The 25,437-nt window shown below is 33.1% G+C and overlaps 2 protein-coding genes across 2 annotated transcripts; both read right to left on the bottom strand.

The window, feature by feature from the left end:
* Positions 1-5,147: 5,147 nt before the first annotated feature.
* LOC112786696 (cation/H(+) antiporter 15) lies at positions 5,148-10,193 on the bottom strand. The gene is made up of 4 exons (XM_025830064.3): positions 9,260-10,193; positions 8,045-9,046; positions 6,396-6,724; positions 5,148-6,132 (listed from the first exon to the last, which is right to left on the bottom strand). Exons 1-4 carry the CDS (start codon positions 9,455-9,457, stop codon positions 5,229-5,231), a joined length of 2,433 nt encoding a protein of 810 aa, XP_025685849.1. The 5' UTR covers positions 9,458-10,193; the 3' UTR covers positions 5,148-5,228.
* A 426-nt stretch (positions 10,194-10,619) lies between these two features.
* Positions 10,620-11,832, bottom strand: LOC112786687 (copper transport protein ATX1). Its single transcript, XM_025830056.2, has 3 exons — positions 11,580-11,832; positions 11,397-11,472; positions 10,620-11,077 (listed from the first exon to the last, which is right to left on the bottom strand). The coding sequence occupies exons 1-3, from the start codon at positions 11,586-11,588 to the stop codon at positions 10,935-10,937; spliced, it is 228 nt and encodes a 75-aa protein (XP_025685841.1). The 5' UTR covers positions 11,589-11,832; the 3' UTR covers positions 10,620-10,934.
* Positions 11,833-25,437: the final 13,605 nt, after the last annotated feature.

The following is a 25,437-nucleotide window of genomic DNA, read 5'->3' as shown; positions in this document are numbered from 1 at the left end:
TGTATATCATCACTTTTGTAGCACCGACTTCTTCTGCCAGCTTCAACCCAGCAATCAAGGCTTCGTACTCTGCCTGATTATTTGAAACTGGGAATTCAAATTTGAGAGAGACCTCTATCTGGGTTCCTCTTTCATCCACCAGTATTATGCCTGCACCGCTTCCTGTTTTGTTTGAGGATCCATCTACATAGAGTTCCCATGTAGTTGGTTTCTCCTCTTGGTCTCCTGCATATTCTGTGATGAAGTCGGTGAGGCATTGGGCTTTAATCGCCATCCGAGTTTCATACTTCAAGTCGAACTCGGAGAGTTCTATTGCCCACTGAACCATTCTCCCTGCAACATCCGTCTTTTGGAGAATTTGCTTCATGGGTTGGTTCGTGCGAACTCGTATTGTGTGAGCTTGAAAGTAAGGCTGTAGCCTTCGTGAGGCTACTACTAAGGAGTAGGCAAACTTCTCTAGTTTGTGGTACCTTAGCTCAGGGCCTTGTAGGACTTTACTGATGAAATATACTGGGTGCTGTCCGACCTCGTCTTCTCTTATCAGGGCCGACGAGACGGCATTGTCTACTACAGATAAGTATAGGACGAGGTCTTCCCCAGCTATAGGTCGGGTCAGAGTAGGAGGTTGGCTCAAGAATCTTTTGAACTCTTGGAACGCCTCCTCGCATTCCGGAGTCCATTCGAATTGACATCCCTTTCTCAATAAGGAGAATAGTGGAAGGGATTTTAGTGCTGATCCTGCCAAGAATCTGGAGAGGGCTGCAAGTCGGCCGTTCAGCTGCTGGACCTCTCTTAAACAGGTCGGGCTTTTCATCTCCAGGATAGCTCTACACTTGTCGGGATTAGCTTCAATCCCTCTTTGTGTTAGCATAAACCCTAGGAATTTTCCTGCCTCTACTGCGAAGGCACACTTTGAGGGATTTAGTCTCATCCCGTGTAACCTTATGGTGTCGAAGACTTGTGAGAGGTCTGCCAAGAGATTGACTTCTTTCTTGGTCTTTACCAGCATGTCGTCGACGTATACTTCCATTAGGCTTCCAAGGTGAGAGGCAAACACCTTATTCATCAGCCTCTGGTATGTGGCCCCTGCATTCTTTAATCCAAACGGCATGACCACGTAGCAAAAATTAGCTCTGGGCGTGATGAATGATGTTTTCTCCTGATCTGGCTCATACATCGGGATTTGGTTATACCCCGAGTAGGCGTCCATGAATGACAAGTATTGATACCCCGAGCTGGAGTCTACCAGGGTGTCAATACTTGGCAGTGGATAAGGGTCCTTGGGACAGGCCTTATTTAAGTCGGTATAGTCGACACACATTCTCCATTTACCATTTTGTTTTTTGACTAGCACTACATTGGCTAGCCACGTTGGGTACTTGACTTCTCTGATGAAGTCGGCTTCTAGGAGCGCTTGTACTTGCTCTTCTACTATTAGGCTCGTTCTGGGCCGAGCTTGCGTCTTCTTTGTTGTACAGGTCGGGACCTCGGATAAACCGAGAGCTTATGGGACATGAGCTCGGGGTCTATCCCAGGTATGTCGGAGGCCTTCCAGGCGAAGAGATCGGAATTATCTCTTAGGAGCTTAGTCAACCCTTGTTTTAGGGTTTCCCCTAGGTTGGCCCCTATGTGGGTATTTTTTCCCTCCTCTTCGCCGACCTGTATCTCCTCGGTTTTTCCTCCCGGTTGTGGACGCAGCTCCTCTTTGGCACTTCTGCCTCCGAGCTCTACTGTGTGAACTTCTCTGCCTTTTCCTCTCAGGTTTAGGCTTTCATTGTAGCATTTCCTTGCCAATTTCTGATCTCCCCTTACCGTTGCTATCCCCGCTAAGGTCGGGAATTTCATACAAAGGTGAGGAGTGGATACCACCGCTCCGAGTCGATTAAGGGTAGCTCTGCCAATTAAAGCGTTATATGCTGACCCTACATCGATGACTATGAAGTCTATGCTCAGAGTTTTTGATTTTTCCCCTTTTCCAAAGGTGGTGTGGAGGGGCAAAAATCCTAGTGGCTTTATTGGCGTGTCGCCTAGTCCGTATAAGGTGTCGGGGTAGGCTCTTAATTCTTTCTCATCCAACCCTAGTTTGTCGAAAGCGGGCTTAAAAAGAATGTCCGCTGAGCTTCCTTGGTCTACTAGGGTTCTGTGGAGATGAGCATTTGCTAGGATCATAGTTATTACCACTGGATCATCGTGTCCAGGTATTATTCCTTGCCCATCTTCTTTTGTGAATGAAATGGTTGGGAGGTCAGATGACTCTCCTCTGACTTGGTAGACTCTCTTGAGGTGTCTTTTGCGAAAGGATTTGGTGAGTCCCCCTCCCGCGAACCCCCCTGAGATCATATGGATATGTCTCTCTGGAGTCTGCGGTGGTGGGTCTCTTCTGTCCATATCATCTCGCTTTCTCTTCCCATGACTGTCCGACCTTTCTATGAGATATCTGTCAAGCCGACCTTCCCTCGCCAGCTTTTCTATCACATTTTTGAGGTCGTAGCAATCGTTTGTGGAGTGACCATATATTTTATGGTACTCACAGTAGTCGCTGCGGCTCCCCCCTTTTTTATTTTTAATAGGTTTGGGGGGTGGCAGCCTTTCGGTGTTACAAATCTCTGTGTATACATCCACTATAGAAACTTTCAGAGGAGTATAAGAGTGATATTTTCTTGGTCTATCGAGACCGAGTTCTTCCTTCTTCTTGGTTTCCCTCTCTCTCTCTTTTGTTGAGGGAGGGTGCCCAGGTCGCCAACTCAGGTCTCTTAACTTAGCATTTTCCTCCATGTTGATGTACTTTTCAGCTCTTTCCTGTACATCACTTAGAGAGATGGGATGTCTTTTGGATATGGACTGTGAGAAGGGACCTTCTCTGAGCCCATTGACTAACCCCATTATGACTGCCTCGGTGGGCAGGTCTTGAATCTCTAAACATGCTTTGTTGAACCTTTCCATATAGGCTCGTAAGGATTCTCCGACCTCCTGTTTTATTCCCAGGAGGCTTGGTGCATGTTTTACTTTGTCTTTCTGGATAGAGAACCTCATCAAGAATTTCATTGAGAGGTCTTCAAAACTGGTAACCGACCTCGGGGGGAGGCTGTCGAACCACTTCATCGCTGCTTTTGACAAGGTTGTCGGAAAAGCTTTGCATCGCGTAGCATCAGAAGCGTCAGCCAGATACATCCGACTTTTAAAGTTGCTCAGATGATGCTTTGGATCAGTGGTTCCATCGTAGAGGTCCATATCGGGGCTTCTAAAGTTTCTCGGAACTTTTGCCCTCATTATGTCCTCACTAAAAGGATCTTCCCCTCCTAGGGGCGACTCTTCTCTACTATCACGGGAGTTCCGACCTTTGAGGGAGGATTCTAGCTTTAAGAGTTTTTTCTCTAACTCTTTTCGTCGATCCATCTCCTCTCTTAAGTGCTTTTCTATCTCCCTTTGTCGCTCCCGTTCCTGTTCTAGTTGTTCCAAACGACTCTGGTGGACATGGACTAATCCCATAAGCTCAGTTGCATGGGACTGTCCGTCCTTCTCTGACTCACGGCCTTCTGAGGAATTCACCTTCGGGGTTTTGACTCCAGAGGTTCCTTCTTTGTGTTGATCGTTGGTTTCCTGATGGAGGGTTAGGTCCGCGTCATTATTTCCGGTATCCATATTCTCTTGTTCAGAATCTGTTTCCACATGACCCTCCTCGGGGGATCTGTCCGCCATCACTGGTTGATCTCTCGGGTCCCCGGCAACGGCGCCAATATTACGGTGGGTAACCGGAGATTAGTGGGCTGGACGGCGTTGGTTGGCCCAAACGTATGAAAGGGGAGGATTTCAAGTGGATCTGCAACTCGGTGCCCTCCGTCCGACTTGTGTGTGCGAAAGAATGGGGGTGGTACCTGCAAAGACACTCCAATGCTTAAGTCAGCAAGGGTGTGAGCAGGTCTAGAGAGTATTGGGACTTAGAGATACCTGAAGGGTGTCAGTGTATTTATAGTGGTGATCCAATAACCACCGTTGGAGTAGTGCCACTTTTCTAGGGTGTTAACCGTCCCTTTATCTTAGGGAAGTTAAGATATGACTCGTGGAAGTGGTTAGAGAGATTCTAGGGGCAGTTACTCATTCAAATGAGTGCTTATCTGCCAGCTAACCCTCGTTCCCGACTTCTTTAGAGCAAGTTGAGACGAGTACCGACTTCGTAGTGGCTGATCTGGTGAAAGGTGAGGTCAACCCTTTGGGTTGGGCCTTTTTACTTGGACCCTGGGCCTTAATCGTTGGGTCAGGATATGAATAGTAAGATTATTTAAAAATACCGTAAAAAAGACATATCTTTTGTTAATCAAAAGTTAGAAGAAAAAAAATATGTGCCTAATAATGAACAACTAAAATAGACAAAAATCTTTAAAAAATATAAAAAAAATGAAATGTATAAGTAATGATAAAAGAAATAAAAATTAAATAAATTACAAAAATTGTACCCTAAACACAAGAGAGAGAAAGAGAGAGAAAAGAGAAGGAATGAGTAAAAAATATATTATGATTTCGTATAAATAGATGATATTGAAAAAAATAAACTAATTAAATTAATTCATGTATTTTGTTATCATATTTATTATTTACTAAAATAATTTGATATTTACTCCAATCAAATCAAATCAAATAATTAATATAATTAACTAAATTAATTAATTGGTATAATTAATTGTGAAATTTGAATGTCTAATCGAATTAATTGATTGATATCATTAATTAGTTATAATTGATTTACTTTATAGAATTAAAAAAAATAAATCGAGAAACATTCTCAGAAGCATGCCACGTCAGCTCCATCATTAAGTGAAGAAATCCGATTTTTATATAATAGAATAGATAGATAGATAGATAAAAAAATTTTAATGTCTGATATTTTTAATTTTTATCATTGAATTTACTGTGGAATATTGTTAGTATTATCTATTGAATAGTATAAATTATAAAAAAATTACTTTTAGTATTTCCATTGTGTGATAAATTCTTATCTGAACCTCAATGTTTCGCGACATGAATTAGACTGGTTTATTGGCGATTTCCGATTAACTCGGTGGAACTAGTAAGTTCGAATCCGGTCTCACAACAATGCTTAATATATAAGTGGAAACCTCAACAAAGGAAGACGGAGAAAACGAGAGAGAAAAAAAAAAAGGTCGGAAGACTCAAATTTCTTTACACTATAATATACAAAGCAATATAATTTACAAAACTTGTTTGTTTTCTCATCTGTCCACTACTGAAATAGAACAAGAAGCTCTATTGACCTCATCATGAGGAAGAACAACATCAGGTACCATCATCATTTGATCCTTTTGAGGTGGCATAGGATTCACATTAGTGTTCTTAATAACCCTTCCTCTTACCCTCTGTTGTTGCACCACAAGCAACGAAGCCTTTGTCACAAAATCCTGTGAAGCTAACATGTCCCCAATTGTCCCTAACTCGGGACACTCGCTCCATTGATCATGCCCTTGAAGCAGAACAGATTCAGGGTGTTCTCTTCCAACCATCACAAGGTCAAAATAGTCAATTATCCTTCTTATACAAGAACTCATCTCTATCCCATCTTTAACCACTTCATCCATCACTTCAAAGTGGCGGTTCCCTGCATTATAGTATCTGTACTCATCCACAAGGTCGCTGTCACGCTTCCTCTCCTTCGAATTCTCCTCTCCGAAGAGCAGGAATCGGACTAACGTCACGTGGACTATCTCGTGCCGGGCCATTCTTGAGCTGTAAGCAAGCGCCTCCGCGTCGTCCGCGCCGCCGATGAAGAACACGGCGACGTGGTATGTTGTCCTAGAGACTAAGAGTGATGAGGATCCGCACAAGATTCCCCTGTCAATGAGGATTCCAACTGAGCATGGCGCTTTTTCGAGGACTCGGTTGTTCATAATCTGCATTGCTCTGTTAATCACTTCAACTGTTCCATCTATCTCATAACGCTTGTGAAATGGCACGATTAGAATGTGGGCTCTTTTGTCAAGTGCTATTCTGCAGACATCATCGTGCATTGTGTCCAAGTTTGAGATCGATGAGAAGGACTCAACTGTTGCATAACCTTCGTTCTGTTGTGCATATTGCTTCAATGCATTGTCTATTTGAGTTGAGCTGCATGGTTCTGACCTACGTTGTGTAAATCCAAATATAAATATTAAATATGCTTCGGTTATGCATCACATGTAACTATAATAATTTTATGGTAAAAAAATTTAACAAGTCTAATACAATAACTTGAAATGATAAATGACCAGTTTTAACCAGTAAAAAAACGAGGAAATACAAAATTGTATCCCAAATTCCGATCACATTTTCAAAAAAGTTTTGTATAGAAACAAGTTTATTGGTGAATAGAAACAAAGTATTTGTGTCATAAGTGCAGTGCTAACCTCAATGTTTCATGTTCTTGGTGAGCAACAAGAAGAGGCCTTGATCTTCCAAGAAGTTCTATTAGGATTAATGCTATGACTCCAACCATGCTCTCTCCGCTTGCATAGGAAGCTTCTAGAATGTTCATCAGTGTAGGGATGTTTTCGTTGTTGTGAATGCAGATCATGACTCGAAGCTCCGAATCTCGCCTTGTGTGCTGAATTGTGCATCTTCCTAAGGCATGGTATTGTTCTGAAGGATTATATAACATCTTTAGAAGCGGTGATATGATAGCATTTACAATCAAAATGAATACCACCATCAAAGAGAACTCTTGCTCCGTTAATAACTGTCATATAGAGAAGAGTTATATTATGTTAATGAATTAAAATTAAACAATCGCTATACATTCAAGTACTATTTTCTCTATTCTTTAAGTGATATGAGAATTTGTTCTGTGGAATTATGAGAATTCACCTATTTTGAGACTAAATGAAACAAAGGAAAATGTTATTTATAAATTAAGGATTAAAGCAACTCCAATAGAATATTTTTGGGGTTTTAAATATGTCAGCTATAGAAAGTCGTTTTTAAATTTCACTTTATATTAGAGATCATTAATAAAATAAGATCGATTTCAGTATAGAGATGCAATTTTATTTTAGTAGAGAATCAATTAAATTTTATTATTTTATATAAATTTTAAATTAAAACAATACTACATGTCTAGTAAATATTATTATTTTTTGTCAGTACTTAGCCAGTAATAATTTATATCCATATTTACAAAATTTTTATACACAAGAAACATATAATTTATATTTATATTTACCAAAGTTTGCACACATGAATCAATACAGTTTGAACTCATATTTTTCAGAGTTTGCATACATGAATTAGTAAAATTTATTTGTTAAAGACAATTTAGTGTTTGTACTGATCAAATAATAACAAAAAATACTAAAAATTACTTATCCCAATTTTTTTAAAAAATTAAATTGAAACCAAACATTAGAATGACAAATTTTGTATTTAGTCTCAAATTATTTTTTATAACTATTAGAATAATAGCATGACTTACATTGTAGTTTGTAGTTAGTAGTTAATAATTAATAGATAGTTGGTAGGTACTTATGATAGTAGTTGCCATATATATGTTGGATCTTGTATCATATCAAACACAATTTCAATACACACAAATGTCTTCTTTAGATCTCTATTTTTCTAACTTATTATTGGTTGATTTGTGTGTACTGAAATTGTGTTTGATATGATACAAGATACAACATATATATAGTGATACTGACTACTATTAAAAATATCTACTAATCTATTACTACCAATTGCTAACTATAAAGTACATCAGACTATTGTTCTAGTAATGATATTTAGTTCAATAAATATTGATGTAGCATTTTGAAGAACCCAAAATAAAATAGAATTAAAATCGAGTATGGAGAATGTTCTTAATGTTTTATGTGGAGATATCTAATCTATAACCATTTATTATAATATAGTTTCTACACATTTTTTATTTCTTCCAATTTCTATATTCTTGAACTCAATAAGCGTTTCAAATAGACACCAAATCAAGTGTGTAAAAAAGATAGAGTTGAAAAGAAAGAATGATTACATAAACAATATCCTAATCCAGAAAGAATGCACATACCTTGCTACCCTTCCACATATTGTAAAGGGTAAGTTCTGCTATGCCTCTTGCATTCAGAATGAGCCCAATCATACAACACTCTTTCATGCTCATATTACTACTATAATACCCTGGCAACATAACAGCAACAATCTTTGCAATGGAAGCCACAAAAACTACAACACCAACAATCCAAAAGGACTGGAAGCTTATCTTGAACACATTAGTTTTCAATCCACTAACAGCAAGGTAGATTGGATAAAAGAATCCAAGACATATAGTCTCCATTTTAGTTATCAAAGTGGTTCCCATGGGCGGCCCTTCGGGGATTGCCAAGCCGAAGAGTATAGGCCCCATGATGAAATGCTGGCCGATAAGTTCGCTGAGGAATCCGGCGATCAGAACAAAGATAAAGATACAAACAATGTACAATTCGTCGACCGGCTTCCCTTCTGATCGCCTCAGCATCCAGATGACGGCCGGCCTCATGACATAAATGATGAGGACTACCAATGCAGCTATGGACAGAATTATCCAAAGAAAGGACACAATGGTGCCACCCTTGTTCTGCATTATTGCAAACATTAGAACTGTCAATGAGAAGCCAACAATGTCGGCCGACATAGCCGAGGACATAGCTAGCCGGCCTATGTCCGTGTTAAGGATCTTGAGCTCTGTCAAGAGGACGGAGACCACTATGAAGACGGTCATGGCTTGTGACATGGCTATGACTGGTAGAGCTTCTGAGAGGCTTTTGTCCATAGAAATATAGTTCTTTAATAGAAATGATAATCCACCTGGGATTACCAATGTGATGAAGAATGTGGAGAGACCAATCGCTATGGCTTGTTTCTCTGTCCTTAACATTGTTGCAATGTCCATCTTCACCGTTACTATGAAGAAGAAGAACATTAGGCCAAAAGATGCAAGTGTTTCAAGCACCATGGCACCTTTCATTGGGAACAAAGCATTTGCTAGTGATTTCTTTTGTCCCAATACTGATGGCCCAAATATCACTCCACCCTGTTAATAACCATGATTTTATTTTGTTAAATTGAAGTTAGATTGCTATAGAGAATTTCTTTATTTTTGTAGAAACAATTGAATGGTACGTGGACTCTACCTAATTATAGTCTCTATCCAAATCAATGATGAATAAGTAAAGAGTCAACATGGTGTTTCATACATAATATTTAATGAATGATGATGGAACAAAGTTCATGAATGAAAGCTTACAAGAATCTGTGAAACAAGGGATGATTGTCCTAATGGCTTGAGACAAACCTCAATCACTTGTGATAGCATGGTGATTAAAGAAACCTGAACAAATAGAAGAGAAGTTGGAGAATCTAGAGGGTTGCCTAAGTGCCAAACATCCTTGTGACCATAGCTGTGTGGATTTTGACACACCATTATTGTCCTATTCACCTCCATGCATATATGTAATAATCCAAAGAGCAATTGGTGAATGTGGGAAGAACCTAAAAGAAAAGATTAGAAAAACACAGTTTTTCTTGTTGAAAGTACATTTTTTTTTTCTTGTCAAGTGTTTGAAATGTAGAGGAGGGACTTAGAGGCTAGCCTTGTATTTTGGGGTTAACAAATTTTAACGGTTTGCCTTCAAGTGAGGTGGTTATAGCATCCACTCACTCATCCTATTTATATTTGCATAATATTTGACACGAGACCTTTTAGCAAATCCACAAAATTATGCGTACTGGAGAAAATATATGAGCAAGGAAATCCATCGTAGTCAATAATGTCAACGTTTTATTAAAATCAAATCTAATACTTATTATTGGTTATACAGAGCAAAAACATGATATGCTTACTTACTTGACTAGTGTTGACGCCGAAACTGATGCATAATGACGTGTAACTATAACCTCAATTGCAGTATGGATGAGGATACGTAATCCGAGGCAGTTTCAAGATAAGGATGTGAATTTAGCTTTGCTAGGATCTGTTTCTATGTTTTTTTCTTTGTTTTCTTTTTTTCATCTTCTTTTAATATTTATAGAAATATTATTCGTCATCAAAATTTTATTGATTTTAGTTATTATTTAGTTATTAATTCAATTTTTTAATTTAATAATTTAACAACATATTTTATTCTCTATTTTTAAATATTAATGACCAATTAATAACAAAAACAAAAAATATTGATGACCTTTTAGTATTTTTTTAATATTTAAACTATTATTGTTGTTGTTTTGCCGAATATCATTTTTAATAGTCAATGTTAATGTGTTTTAAGTACTCCTAATACAAAGTCACATTAATTTCATCACTTGAATTATTATTTTGTTTTTAATATTACCATCGACAACTAAAGCAACCAGATATTTATCACTCTTCACAACTCACAAAAGATCTAAGTACCACTTTCTCTATTCTTGTTAATAAAAACTAAAAAAATACTCTGATTGCTACTCAAGTAAACATTTCAAATTACTGCATGAAAACTAATTATCCATCTCTTGCGCACTTTCTTTCTCATTTCAAACCTCGCCCAACTCTAAAAGTCCTCTGTAACAGACTATAGTAACACAAATAGCTGGCACAATTGATAGAGAATAAACTCAAGTCCTACAAATAAATTCAAGTTCACTTTCTTTTTAAATTCTTTTATAAGTACTCCTAAATCCTAATACAAAGTCACATCCCTGGCAAAATCTACCAGTGAAAAAAAAAGCGTAAAAGTACACTGGTAATATAAGCAAAGAAAGTTCAACAAAATACAAAACTGAAGTAGATATAACACTATATTCGTATATACGTTATATAATCTCACATCCATCATATATAATATAGCTACATATAGCGCAGTAAGTTATAGTAGAAGTACTATTACTATTAATATATTTTGTGCAGAAAAGGAAATAATTAAACTAGTTTGGTAGACTCAACTTCACTTGTTGGTTTTAGTATCATCTTCCCAAACAGCAGCATTCTTCCCAATCTTGTGAAGAACTCTGATCACTTCTTCTCTTGTAACGTTCCCCGTAACAGTTACCTTGTTCATCTCCGTGTCCACATTATACGTTTCAATATCTGATAATGATAACACCAAAGTATAGTTTTAGAACAAATGTCCTTTTCGATCCTTGATCATTTATGGAAAATTCTTAATTAGTTTCAACTATCCAAATACTTGGTCAAAGTAATTTCTGCTCTGAACGAAGCAGATCATTATTTACAAGAGATTACTTAAATGATTAAGAATGGTCAAGGATTTTCGAATTGTGTATGAGCATTTTTATCTTTGGAACAAATGATTAATGTAATTAATTGTAAGAAATTTATTAAAGTATATCAATTAAATGATTAATGTATAGTTTGGTCTATTTATAGTATGGAAAAATTAACAAACCTTCAATTTTCTTGATGGCCTTGAGGATCTTCTTGATGCACTCGTCACAGTGCAAACCAACTTTCAACTCCACCACCTGATTATGACAACAAAAATTTTGATTAATCGTTCAATTGATGAAGAAAATCTAAACAATAAATTATCGAATAGCATGCTAGAATTATTGTGGTTTTTGGCTCTTACATTTGCCATTTTGATTGAGGAAGAGTGTTAGAAAGCTGAATTGGTGTCTTAAAGCTTCAACAGAGAGGAAAGGTAACTGAGAAAGAGGAAGGGAAAAAGAAAAGTAGGGTCGTTTTTGGAACCGCGTGAAATGGATCAAGTATTTATATATGCAAGATGGAATTGGATTCTTTTCATCTTTCGTGAATTAAGGAAGCTTTTACTTTGTGCAAGAGAAAAAAGGTAAAACTTTATTCTTAATTTAAAGACTCTGGTTGACAAGCATGATATATCTGACAGGGATTTGGCCTCCAAACACTATTTATTTCTTTTTTCAATTTGATATTGTTCGTTGAAATAAAGTTCAAGAGGCAGTGAGATGGATACCAATGATTGTTCTATTAGAATTCATGATAAATTTGGATCTTCGAATCATCGAATGTGTTATTAGATATACAATAAAGATTATTTATCTTGGTATCAACTACAATCATGTGGAGGATTTAAAATAAAAATAAAAATTTTAGCTACCCATATTAACCTTCATGGTAAAAAAAAAGAAATTATTAGTATCATATCTAAATAATGATACATTTTTGCTATAAAATCTACAAAATTAATAAATAATTAGTCAATAAATTAATTACTATTTAAAAAAATAAAAAATTAAATTTTATAGTTTAATAAAATAAAAATAATTAAAATACGAATTTTAACACTAATTTCAAAAGTTTTGGTCCAAAATTAAGTTAAATAGACCAAAACAGTTAGACCAGGCCAAAATCGAGCCAAGGCCCAACATACAAATATTCAATTCAGCTCCCCTTCCTCTCATAATCTGAAAATCACGTTGAAGAGAGGGGGAAGAACAAGAAAAACACCTAAACCCTCACTCCAATTTCTATCCCTCATAACTTTTGATTTGGAGCTCCGATCGCCGCATTGTTTGTGACCACGTAACCACCGCGTCGAGCTCTACAAAACCCACCAAACAATTTGGTAGGTAAGTCTCAATTTCTCACCCAGCTGCTCACCCCCTTATTTTCAAAAATCTTGAACAATGGTATTGAGATTTAGTTGAATTTTGGTGTTTAGGATCAAACTAGCATAGTGGACTTGCCAAGTCTTGTCCCAAATTCCCGTTGACAATGTGAAAAATCTCTAACTCTTATGAATCATTAATAACTATGAATCCTAAGTAGATTTTTAGTAATATTGTTGGTATTAGATTAAATTATGAGTCTTTGGATCAAGTTGGTGGTATTGGAAAGTTGAATTTGAACCTTGGTGGCTGGGAGTTCGCGTTCGGTGTGGAGTTGGAGTGTCGGAGCTTGTGGAACGGTAAAATTTGAGGCGTCTTTGGCTTAGGGAGGAATCGGTCAATGTATGATTTTGTTTTTCGTAGATAATATATAATATTGCGTGAAAACTTAGGCTAATTGAACGTAGGATAAGTTGAACTAAGTGAAATTGTAAGGTTTAGCAAGCTTTGGTGAAAACGTTGTGTTGTGATAAAAATGAGTAGATTATGGACAATTGTTGATGGTTGTAATTGAATCGAAGATTTTGAGTGTGTTGATGAGGTTTGTATGTAATGATGATGAGAATGTGGTGAATCATTGTTTTTGATGAGGTCTGATGATGATTATGAGTAGTGATAATAATAGATTGATGATTTGTGAATAAAGTGGTATGACTAGGAATTTCTTGGATAAAAATTGATGGAATTGGATAGTGGTATGTTGAGAAAGGGGTAAAAAGGGTTTGGAATTGTTTTGGAAGAAATTTGGTGTTGTTTTGAGGAGTAAAATAAGGGTTTGAAATTAAGATTTTGAAAAGAATAGAATTTTGATGTTTTGTTAAAAAGTGAATTTTGACCAACTCTGCTGAGCCATAACTCGGCTTTCGGATCCCTAATTTATGTCAAACTTATTTAGAATGAAATTTGGTCCGTGAAGTTTATGCCATTCAAATATTGGATAAAAAATTATTTAAAACGAGAAAGTTATGCCCGTGCGAAGTTTGGTGCAAAAATATGATTTTCTGCAACTTAGTCATTTTGATGAAAAAGTGGGACATGCGTACGCGAGAACCTGCATGTGACACGGGAATTTGGCATTGTCCAGACATCTTGCATACGCGGAGCAAGGCCTGCGTTTGCAGAATCCAATTTTGAAAGCTCGCATATGCGAGAGTACGCACGCGACACAAGCACTCTCCCTGTTTTACAATCTCGCGTACGCGGACATAGTCTCGCGTACGCGAGCCTCCTATTTTAGCCAAAAATGATATTTTCAAGTGTTAAGTCAATCTTCTATCTTTCCAAACCTTTTTAACATCGGTTTAAAATCCATTAACAAGTCTTTAAGCTTTCGAAAAATGGTGGGCATATTGAAGAAGTTAAATGGAAGGTTGACAAGAGATGGAGAAGTGAATAGTTGAGTGGTAAGTGATGCGGAATTTAAAGTCCATAAACTAACCGGCAAGTGCATCGGGTGGTACCAAGTAATACCTTACGTGAGTAAGGGTCGATCCCACGAGGATTGATGGATTAAGCAACAATAGTATTTGATAAGCTTAGTTAGACAAACAGAAAATAGTATTTGAATATTCAAAGAGCATTAAAAAGTAAATTCAAAGTTGAAGACAGGCAAGTGAATAGGTGAGGAATAAAATATAGAGAAAGCAGTTAAGGCTTCAGAGTTATCTATTTTTCTGGATTAACTTTTCTTACTAACTATTTTAATTATGTAGGATTTAATTTATGGCAAACTATATGTGACTAGACCCTAATTTCTTAGACCTTTCTAGTCTTCTCTAAAATTCATTAACTGCTAATTCCTTGGTCAATTAATTCCAATTAGAAGCTACATGATCAAATTCCAGTTTATATGCCACAAAAATTCTAATTACCCAAAAATAAAAGGATTATATGTCATGTATCCCGTTAAATCCAGATAATTAAAATTTAGGAGAATATGATTTCAAGCTGTTGTTCAAGTAAAGGGCTTTTCCAAGTTTTACAAGAACTCAATTAGAAAGAGGATCATACTTCCGTTCCACCAAAATTCATAAAATAAAGAGCGAAAATAATTCTTAAATTATAAATCCATACATAAATTAAAATAGAAAAAGTAATAAAATCAATCCATACAAATAGACAGAGCTCCTAACCTTAACAATGGAGGATTAGTTGCTCAAGGTTCAGAGTGAAAATAAGGATTGTAAATTGTAAATTGGAATAATGTTGTGGTCCTGGAATCCCACCTGTTAACTAATGTTGGGATCCTTTTTATAACTAATCCTAATAAATTTAAAATTCAAATTTCTAAAACTAAAATCATATCTTTTCCTAAAAAATAATATTTGAATTTAAATTTGAATTAATTAACAAGTCTTCAGTTGATGGGTGGGGACCACATGTTTTGTTCATTCTGCAGCTTCTAATCTGTGTTTTCTGGGCTGAAAACTGAGTTAGAACAGCTCAGAAATCGCCGAGCGATTTCTGCGTTTTCTGCATGTGGCGCATGTCACGCGTACGCGTCAGTCACGCGTACGCGTCGATGGTCTTTTTCGCGAGTCAAGCGGACGCGTCGGTTACCCGTACGCGTCGATGGTCTTTTTCGCGAGTCACGCGGACGCGTCAGTCACGCGCACGCGTCGCCATGGATACTTCCAAATCACGCGCACGCATCAGGCACGCGTGCGCGTCGCTCCTCGCTGCCATTTCCTTTGATTCTTGTGCTGCAGAAACTCCATCAAATCCAGCCGAATGCTACCTAAAATAAACAGTATTGCACAAAACTCAAAATAGCATCCATTGTGGCTAACATATAATTAATTCTTAATTAAACTCAACAAATTACATGCAAATTCACTAGGAAAAAATAGGAAAGATGCTCACGCATCAGTAAGGCAATAAAGTGATAAATGATAACTGATCTATAACTAATAGCAATGATGATAATGTTGAATGAGTTGAGATGAAATGAGATTGATATTGACATTGATGATTTATGATTGAATGATCACATGATTTATGTATTTAAAGATTTTTGAGACATTTACTGACTCTCTGTACGTAGATCTGACCGGACACTTTAACTGCCTAGGTTCTAGCATGGGCATGTACATATATGTGAATTGAGCTTGGGGTATTGTCTCTCCCATATCAGCTTGGGATTCTTTCCATGGATAATTTTGAGTTTGGGGATGTGCATATAGAGGGACTGTCCACGGTTAGCTACCAGGACATGTCGGGCTGGCTACGTAGCCGACAGATGAGACTCATCAGTCATAGGGCAAGCATACATCATATGCATTTGTATGTTTTGATTGAGTGTGCATTATCTTGAATTGCCTAATTGTTTACTTATGTCTAATTGCTATTTTTCTAATTGTCGTACATGTACTCTATATGTGTTTGCTTTGTCTATATTGCTTATATTTGCAATTGAAAGACCCCTCATATGGCGGAGGCGTGACGAGGGTGGTTCCATCAGTGTTTCAGAGAGCTGGAAGAGGTAAAAGTGAAGTGGTGTGTTAGAATTAGATTCGACAATTTACCTAATTTGTAGTTTAGTTTATTTCTTAAATTTAATTTTTGAGTGCCAGAATTCTAGGATTGTCTCTGACTTTTCCGAGACCTTATATATTATATACGTTGGTACTTTTACCATACTGAGAACCTTTAGTTCTCATTCCATACATATGTTGTCGTTTTTCAAATGTAGGTCGAGATGCACCTCGCCGAGCGTCTGGAGTTCCTCTGCAAGCGAAGTTGGATATTTTTGGATATAAATATATATTTTATGTTTTGTCCTTCCTAGAGGCGACTTGGAAAAACAAGTTGTTAGTTTTCTGTTTTGGGATATCTTGATATTATATATATGTATGTAATTATACTCTGGCCAACTTTAGCTTCGCAGGTCAAGTCTGAAACTTGATATTCTGTTATTTTGGTACTCTATTCTATAGATATTCATGTCTTATCATTTTTTGTTTATCCAGTTTTTCGTCTTCGAGTGTTATGCGCTTTTTCTTTTTGGGATTTTTGCTTAAACTTTTCTTCAAGGCTCCTAGTTATGAATTCTTTCAATTATATCTACGTATATATATTTTATTTTAGAGGTCGTAATACCTCACCACCTCTGTTTTACGACTTAAGTGTAAAGCTCTGTGTGGTAGGGTGTTACATTATAGTATCAGAGCAGTTCAAACTTTTTTAACACCTGTTTAAAATCCGTTAACAAGTCTTCAAACTTTAGAAAAAGAGTGGGCGTGTTGAAGAAGTTAAATAGAAGGTTGAGAAGAGATTGAGAAGTGAATGGTTGAGTGGTTAAGGCAATGAATTGATAAATGATAACTGATCTATAACTAATAGCAATGATGATAATGTTGAATGAGTTGAAATGAAATGAGATTGATATTGATATTGACATTGATGATTTATGATTGAATGATCACATGATTTATGTGTTTAAAGATTTTTTAGACATTCGTTGATCCTCTATACGTAAAATATGACCGGGTACTTTAATTCTCCGGGTTCTCCCATGGGCATGCACATATATATATGAATTGAATTTGAGGTGTTGTCTCCCACATGTCAGCTTGGGATTCTTTCCATGGATAATTTTGAACTTGGGGATGCGCGTACAGAGAAACTGTCCACGGTTAGCTAGCAGGACATGTCGGGCTGGCTATGTAACCGACAGATAAGACTCATCAGGCATAGGGCAAACATATATTATATACATTTGTATGTTTTGATTGAGTGTGCATTATCTTGGATTGCCTAATTGTTTACTTATTTCTAATTGCTATTTGCCTAATTGTCGTACTTGTACTCTATATGTGTTTGCTTTGTCTGTATTGCTTGTATTTGCAATTGAGAGACCCCTCGTATAGCGGAGACATGACGAGAGTAGTTCCAATGGTGTTTCGGAGGGTTGGAGGAGGTAAAAGTGAAGTGTTGTCTTAGGATTAAATTCAGAATTTGAGAAACTTACATAGTTTACCTAATTTGTGGTTTAATTTATTCCTTAAGTTTAATTTCTGAGTGTCGGAGTTCTAGGATTGCCTCTACCTTTTTCGAGACTTTATATATTATATACGTTAGCACCTTTACCATGCTGAGAACCGGTGTTATCGTTTTTCAGATGCAGGTCGAGATGCACCTCGCTGAGCATCTGAAATTCCTCTGCAAGCGAAGTTGGATGTTTTTGAGATTAATGTATTTTGTTTTATGTGTTGTATATATGTATATAGATTCTCCTATGCTTATATTTTATGTTTTGTCCCTCCTAGAGGCAACTAGGAGAAACAGGTTATTAGTTTTCTGTTGTGGGATATTTTGGTATTATATATGTATGTAATTATACGCCGGCCGACCTTAACTTCACAGGTCAAGTCTGGAGCTAGATATTCTGTTATTTTAGTACTCTATTCTATAGATATTCATGTCTTATCCTTTTCTACTTATCCAGTTTTTCATCTTCGAGTGTTATGTGCTTTTTTTTTTTTTTGCAGTTTTTGATTAAACTTTTCTTCAAGGTTCCTAGTTACAAATTCTTTCAGTTATATCCACGTATATATTTTTTATTTTATAGGTCGTAATACCTCACCACCTCTGTTTTACGACTTAAACATAAAATTTTATGTGGTAAAATATTACATCTACAACCTTCAACATTTTGTCTCATTGTTTTTTCCTTTCCTTTCTTTTATTTACTTGCATTGTTTTATTTTCTTAATTTTTTAAGTCACTACGATTCATTTTTAAATATATTTTGTCTATGGTAGGAACGAGATAAATGTATAACTATCTCGTTGTTAGTGAAGACATGATGCATAATAAAATTATTCAATTTTAATATTTATATTAAATTTTTTTTGTAGCTCACCTCACCTAGTAAATTATACTATTATGATACTTTATGTATTCGTTTATCTTTATAATCAAAAAATATTTTTAATACAAATATGATTGTTTTTCTTCCTCATTTTTAATTTGCTCCTTATATAGATATGAGTAATGAGCATTTAATTGATCAAAAATATTATTTATACATTAAAATTAGTCACTAAAATTAGTTATTATATATTTATTTAAAAATATACATATTGTTTAATTTATTTTTAATATGTAATTTATATTATAACATATATTTTATATTAATGACTGATTTTGATAGCTAATTTTAGTATATATGTAGCATAGTTGTTAATTGATATACCTTGTTTATTATATCTAGATTTGATAAATCTTCTTGGATGTGTGTGTTAAAGTTTGATAATTGAGTTGTTATCAATGAAGTTTATATGAACAAAAATACCTAATAATTCGATGTCTTTCAAACACACTCATATTGTGATCATGGAAGAAATATACTATGCTATTGTCTAAAAAATATGTATATAATTTTAACAGATTATAAGTATTTAAAAGAAGAGAAATGTGGCTAAGTAACTATAACTTAAATGATATAGTCTCTCTATTTTTATTTAGAGATTTTAATTTTAAGTCTCACTCCTAACTTTGGAAAAAAAAAAAAAAAAAGAAATGCTATTCATCCTTTAAACCGCCTTTAAATCTAATCATTTAATTATAATAATTTTTTAATCACTAATTTTTCGATTTTTTAAGAAATCGTATCTATTGAGATTTAGTTTAACTTTTATATCTCTTAGTTCTCTTTTATTTTTGAACTTTCTACATTATTAAGTTTTTATTAGTTATTTTATCTTGGAACGTTAAAAACATATTTTAAAAAAAATACTCCAAACCAATTAAATACAGACCACTATCTTCTTATATGCACTTGGCTTTATAGAATTCTATTTTTATTTATTTATTTATTTTGTTAAATATTATTAGATATACGTCTAAATAATAAATAAAGTATTTTTAAAACACATATAAAAAATACATATAATATAATTTTTCTGGTAAAATTAAGTAAACACATTTAAAATAATAAATAACAAACTAAATACTTTGTAAAAACACATCTAAAATTATCAAAAATCATAAAAAGATGGATATTATCAAGCATAAAGATAACAGTTACTTTGTTTATTTAGCTATGATAGTTTTAAAATCATTCTTACAAGAACGAAGCTTTCTCCCTTAAATACAAACAAAAGCGTTATTTATAGTTTTTTAGTGGTGTCTTTCGAAAAAAAAAAAAGATTTGATTTATGGTATAATTTTTAATTATATTCAAGATAATTCAAAATAATAAATAATAAATACAATATTTTAAAACACATTCGAAAATACATATAATATAAATTTCTTTGGTAAAATTATGTAAACACATATAAAATTATCAAAAATCATAAAAAGATGAATGTGAAGATAGCAGTTACTATGTTTATTTAGCTATAATAGCTTCAGAGTCATTCTTACAAAAATAAAACTTTCTCGCTCAAATACAAATAAAAACATATATTAGAAAAATAGAATCTTTAACTAGAAGAGGTGGAGAAGACGAAGAGCGCGTTATACATCCAAATTCTGGCAAAAGATTGGAGCACGGCACAGATGGGAGGAGCCAAGGATGGAAAAGAGTGCGGCGTAACGGAGGAGTACAACGAGGGAAGAGCGCGGGGCGGGTGAGGAGTGCTTCAACAGAGGAGGAGTGTGAGATACTGCTGATCTAGATTTTACGAATGGGTGAAAGGTTTAATTGAGTGTGTTTTGAGATATTTAAGGGGATGTTTTTGGGATGTGTTAAGGTTTAAAATTGAATAGTTGGATTGTAGTTTTACTTAAACATTTTTTGAATTTGTATTTTAAATTAAAAAATATTAATTCTATTTGGATGTGTTTGTGTTTAATTTTTTAAATTAATGTAATAAAAGGTTGTTTAAAGGATAAATTTAAAAGATATCTAATCGTATTATTAAAAGAATGATTTTACATGGATCTCGTATTGGGAATAAGTAGTATGACCATAATTCAATCAATCATGTGTCAAATAATTTGTTATTGTTATTATATTAAAATATTAATATAATAAAGTCCTTGATTAAATTTAGAGATTTATCATTGTGATAGTGCTCATAATATTGAGAGATAAATCTTTTATAATTTAATCTAAATTATTCTTGGTTATAGGATTATTAAAAAGAGACATTAATAATCCGAAAAGATCAATATATATAGTGGTCTTCATTGGATGAAGATTAATAGATCTCATTTATTAAATTATATATATAGATAGTGCATATAGAGATATGACAATTGAACTGACTCAATTTAAGAATTCCTAATAGTTATAATTACCGCATATTTGTTAATAGGATATTCTTAAGATGAACATAGTAATAGAGTTTTCTTTTGGCATGCGACTGTCATAATAATTAACAATGTATTTATTATACTTTGATTCTGGATACCTAATACCGTAGGATGCTGGTTGAATGGACATTTGGTATGATTTAAATACTTGTAGAATTAATGATTAGTCAATAAAGAATCTGTCAACTCTCGATAAAGAGTTTGAGCTCTATAATTATAATGATTGAAATAAATAAAACTTTGGCCAAGGGGATTGAATGAATAAAGAAATGAGTTTTTTAGGTCATTCACAGTTCATTATAATAATGGTAACAAGTTAGAGTTTGACAATTAAACCATACTTTAAGGGTTAACCAAGAGCTGAAAAGATGGAAAAAATTATACTTTATTCTTCTCAGGTTCTTAGTAAAAATATATTACTTTATACTATCAGGTCATTGAGAAGTGTTGGTAGACGTCAATTTTGATTAGTAAATTTAGTATGACTAAATTATCATCCGCTTAATATTGAATCTATGGGGTCACACACTAACGTATGTTCTAATCTTTGCTGTAAAATTATTTTGATTTGATCAAATAAATTATTGTATTAATTCAAATGGAATATTATTGTATTCTTTACTAGCACCAAGAATATAATAATAGTATGATAATTGAGAATACTAAATGAGATTTGAGAGTTATTAGTTATTCTATTTCTAAATTTGAATTCTAAGTTTTGATGAGATCTTAACTGATTCTGTTTTAAATTGTTATGATATGATTCATAAAATTTGAAAGATTCAAATTTGAAGCTAGTAACAAATCTCATACTATATATATGTATGCCAAGAATAGAGAAAATACATGAAAAGAGTTGCAAAGAGTTTCTCAATTTAGATCAGATATCCATTGGTCAAGGAGTTGACCACAAAAGTTAGTCTCAGTATGGATATGCATAGAGTCTTCGTACAATTGAAGAATAAAATTTCTACTAAAGTGTCCAAAAAAATTTAGATCTGATAAGAAATTAATGGGCCTTAGCGGTTTTAATTAAAATAGATAAGGATTATTCAGTAAAGGGCACACCCAAAAGAACATAGTGAAAACACAAAGGATAGATAAATGGGGTATTTTTCCTACTAGACCTCTAAGCAACATGTTCTTAGCAACCTAGGTCACCGAAAAGGTTTTTCTTACTAGACCTTCAAAGAACCTGTCCTTGACAACCTAGATCAGAAGGATGAAAATTGAATCACTCAATCTTCTCCATGCAACAAGTAAAGCAAATCACTCACTTCACTTAATCACACTAAAAAAAACGTGCATAAAGCACTAAGGAAATTTTATTCATCAAAGTTGTGTAAATTATCTCACCAAAAGTGTTTAAATAGCCCCCTAACAAACTAGCTAAAAAGATAAGATAAGATAACTTAACTTAAATCTCCTAAAGATAAGATAACTAATTTAAATCAGATTTGATTTTATTGGATTAAATTAGATTTGATTTAAATTTTAAATTTCTAAAGATATGATAGCTAATTTAAATCAAACTTGATCTTATCAGATTAAATCAGATTTGATTTAAATTTAAAATACCTAAAATTACTACTCAGCAAACTAAAAGTAAATCAAATCTTTCAACAAATTCTAACAGCAAAATAAATTAAAATAAAGGCCTAATAATTTCGAAAATTAATAATAAATTATGCCTCTCATTAAATTTCAAAAATATTGTTGGGCTTCTTGTTATCCTGCCTTACTCCAATGGTCTTATGAGTTGTCATTTCAGCACCTCCCGAAATCTTGGTCTTCTTGATATCCAAGACCGGCATGGTACAATTCCTCATTTCTTCTAGTATTCAAATCTTTGAACGTGACGAGATTATCATTCTGCCCTTTAGCTTTAAAATGACAAAAATGTCCTCCTGACCACGTATTAAGATCTAATCTATATATTATTTGAATAAAGTTTAAATAAAAAATAGATTTTTAGTATTATTTTTTTTTTCGACTGTATGTTATAAACACATAGCAATCCTTCATCTCGTCCTTACCATATAGCTATACATGTATCTCATTCTCACTATAGATGAGATATGTTTAAAAATAGGAAAAAGTTTGGTAACCAAAAATTTTCAGCTATAATTAGCCAAAATTTTCCATAATTCACTTCATTTATATCATTTAATATCAGTTTTATTTTTTATCCCACTCTCTTATCATTCTACTTATCACCGTTCTTATCAAATTTACTTATTAATGATATTAATTATAAAATCATATCCCTTTTTATTAGGCATTATTGTAATCAATACTTAATATTCCTTTTTATAATTTGATTTTTATATATAAAAATACAATAAATATTAATAATAGTTATATTTAAGAACGGTAATTATAATATCAATTACATTAAATAATTACAATTAATTCTTTGTCTAGTATTTATCATCAATTATTGGAGATATGAAACATGAAACCTATCCTAATATATACTTTATGTTAATTTAATAATATTCATTAAAAAATCACAAGAATAACACCATTGCAAGTACAATAGTGTATAAGCCAAGAAATTTTACAAGAAATTATTTTTATCATTGTAATTTGTATGGAAATTGATTTCGACCTTAATATAGTACCTGTGGTAGAAGGTGCTGAAGAATTTGAATAACAGACGAACACATCCGATGAAATTGTTGCTAGTCAATCAATTTCTGAGAATATGAAAAACTACACTAGCTCTGATGAGGTATGGTAATAGCACGGATTATTTTTTATGTATTTTTTAGCACTTTAATTATATGCGTAACATTCTTGATCATTATATGTTTGCTATTTATGTCTAGAAAAATAAATTTTTTTATTATTTTTGTTATATTTTTTTATTTTTAGAAATAGTTTTATGAAAATAGAAGCATTTAAAATTATTTTCGTAACATGTGAACGATATACTTTCACTTTTGATTTATTTTTACATCTTTTTGTCAAATTTTTATTTGTAGTATCCTTAATTATATCTTTGGATCTCTTATTAGCAAAAACCTAATTTTTATAGAGACTAAAAACTGGAAAACCAATAATTATTTTAGAAGAATGTTTTATATACCATTTTATATATGTTTCAAATGTACACCTTTAATTTTTTTAAATAATTTTATGATGTTGATCGCTAAAATAAGAAGCATTTTTTTTAATATTTAAACTTTCTTTTGGTAATTGGTATTTAAATCTTCTGATTTTGCTCACTAATTTTTTTTAGTTATATGCATAATATTCGTGTAAAGTTTATGCTTTACGCAATCAATAAGTTTATACGAATAACATCCATAATTACATGAAGTTAACATCCACATTGACATACATAATAAAACGAAATTAGCACCTAAAATTACAGTATTGTGTTTTATTTGTTATACTTGATAGTGAAATTAGCCACTTTTTGTATAGTTAACCTTTATGGTAGAAGGTGCTGACGAAGAATTTGAATAACAGATAGACTCATCCGACGAGGTTATTGCCAGTCAACCAATTTTTGAGAATATGAAAAATCACACTAGTTTTGATAAGGTATGGTAATAAACTGGTTTTTTTTTTTGTTTTTTTATGTGTATTTATAATTACATTGTACTACAATGTTCATACACATAACATTCATACGTTTATATACATAACATCTATAATTACATACAACTAACATCTAAAAATTAAATTCATGTTTATTAGATATCACAACCATACACGTATCATTTTTTAGTTATTGCATAAGTAACTATTAAGTTAACACAAATATTTTTAAATTTTATCATAATTGAATTTAAAAAAATGTCAAAATCTTAAATTAATTTATTCAATTGATAAATTTACTAATGTCATCCATAAATTTATCCACATAACATCTATAATTTCATATTAATAACATCCATAATTTATACTCATAATATTCATAATTTCATACCTATGATGTCTATAATTAATAAATTTTTATAATTAATATTATCAAATTTTAAACTATACGTTTTATTATATTTTTCAAATTATTTCATATGTGCACTAGTAGGTCGTGATTTTAATTATTTTAATATATTTTTTTAATATTCATATGTATGCTTATTTATTGATTTTAATATGACGAGTTAATAATTATTTTTAAAAAATTATTTTTAAATTTTTGTTTATATTTTATATTTTATTTTTTATTTTTTAATAGTCTATATGTAAAATATAAGTTGTATAGTAGAAGTTGTTAAAATTTTTTAATTATTTAACTTTCATAATTTTTGCAAAGAATTATTGTATTTAATGGATAATAATGTGATTGAGAGATGTTAGAGATTTGATTTGAGAGAATCTGAAATTGATTTTGAAAAGAACATTAATGACTCTAAATATGCAGCAAAATGATAGGTGATAAAGAGGATAAATGATAAGGAAGATGTATATCACTTACTTATCAAGAAAATAAAAATTTTTACATGACATTTCTATATTGTAATTATTTTTTGGCTACCTAGCATTATCCTAAAAATAATGGTAGTCTCTTATTTAGTCGGTAGATTATATACGTAATTAGTTTTTTTTACTTATAGT

The sequence above is a fragment of the Arachis hypogaea genome, chromosome 20, assembly GCF_003086295.3.
Source record: "Arachis hypogaea cultivar Tifrunner chromosome 20, arahy.Tifrunner.gnm2.J5K5, whole genome shotgun sequence".
Taxonomy (NCBI): Eukaryota; Viridiplantae; Streptophyta; class Magnoliopsida; order Fabales; family Fabaceae; genus Arachis; species Arachis hypogaea.
This window is presented reverse-complemented; position numbering and strand designations above follow the sequence as displayed.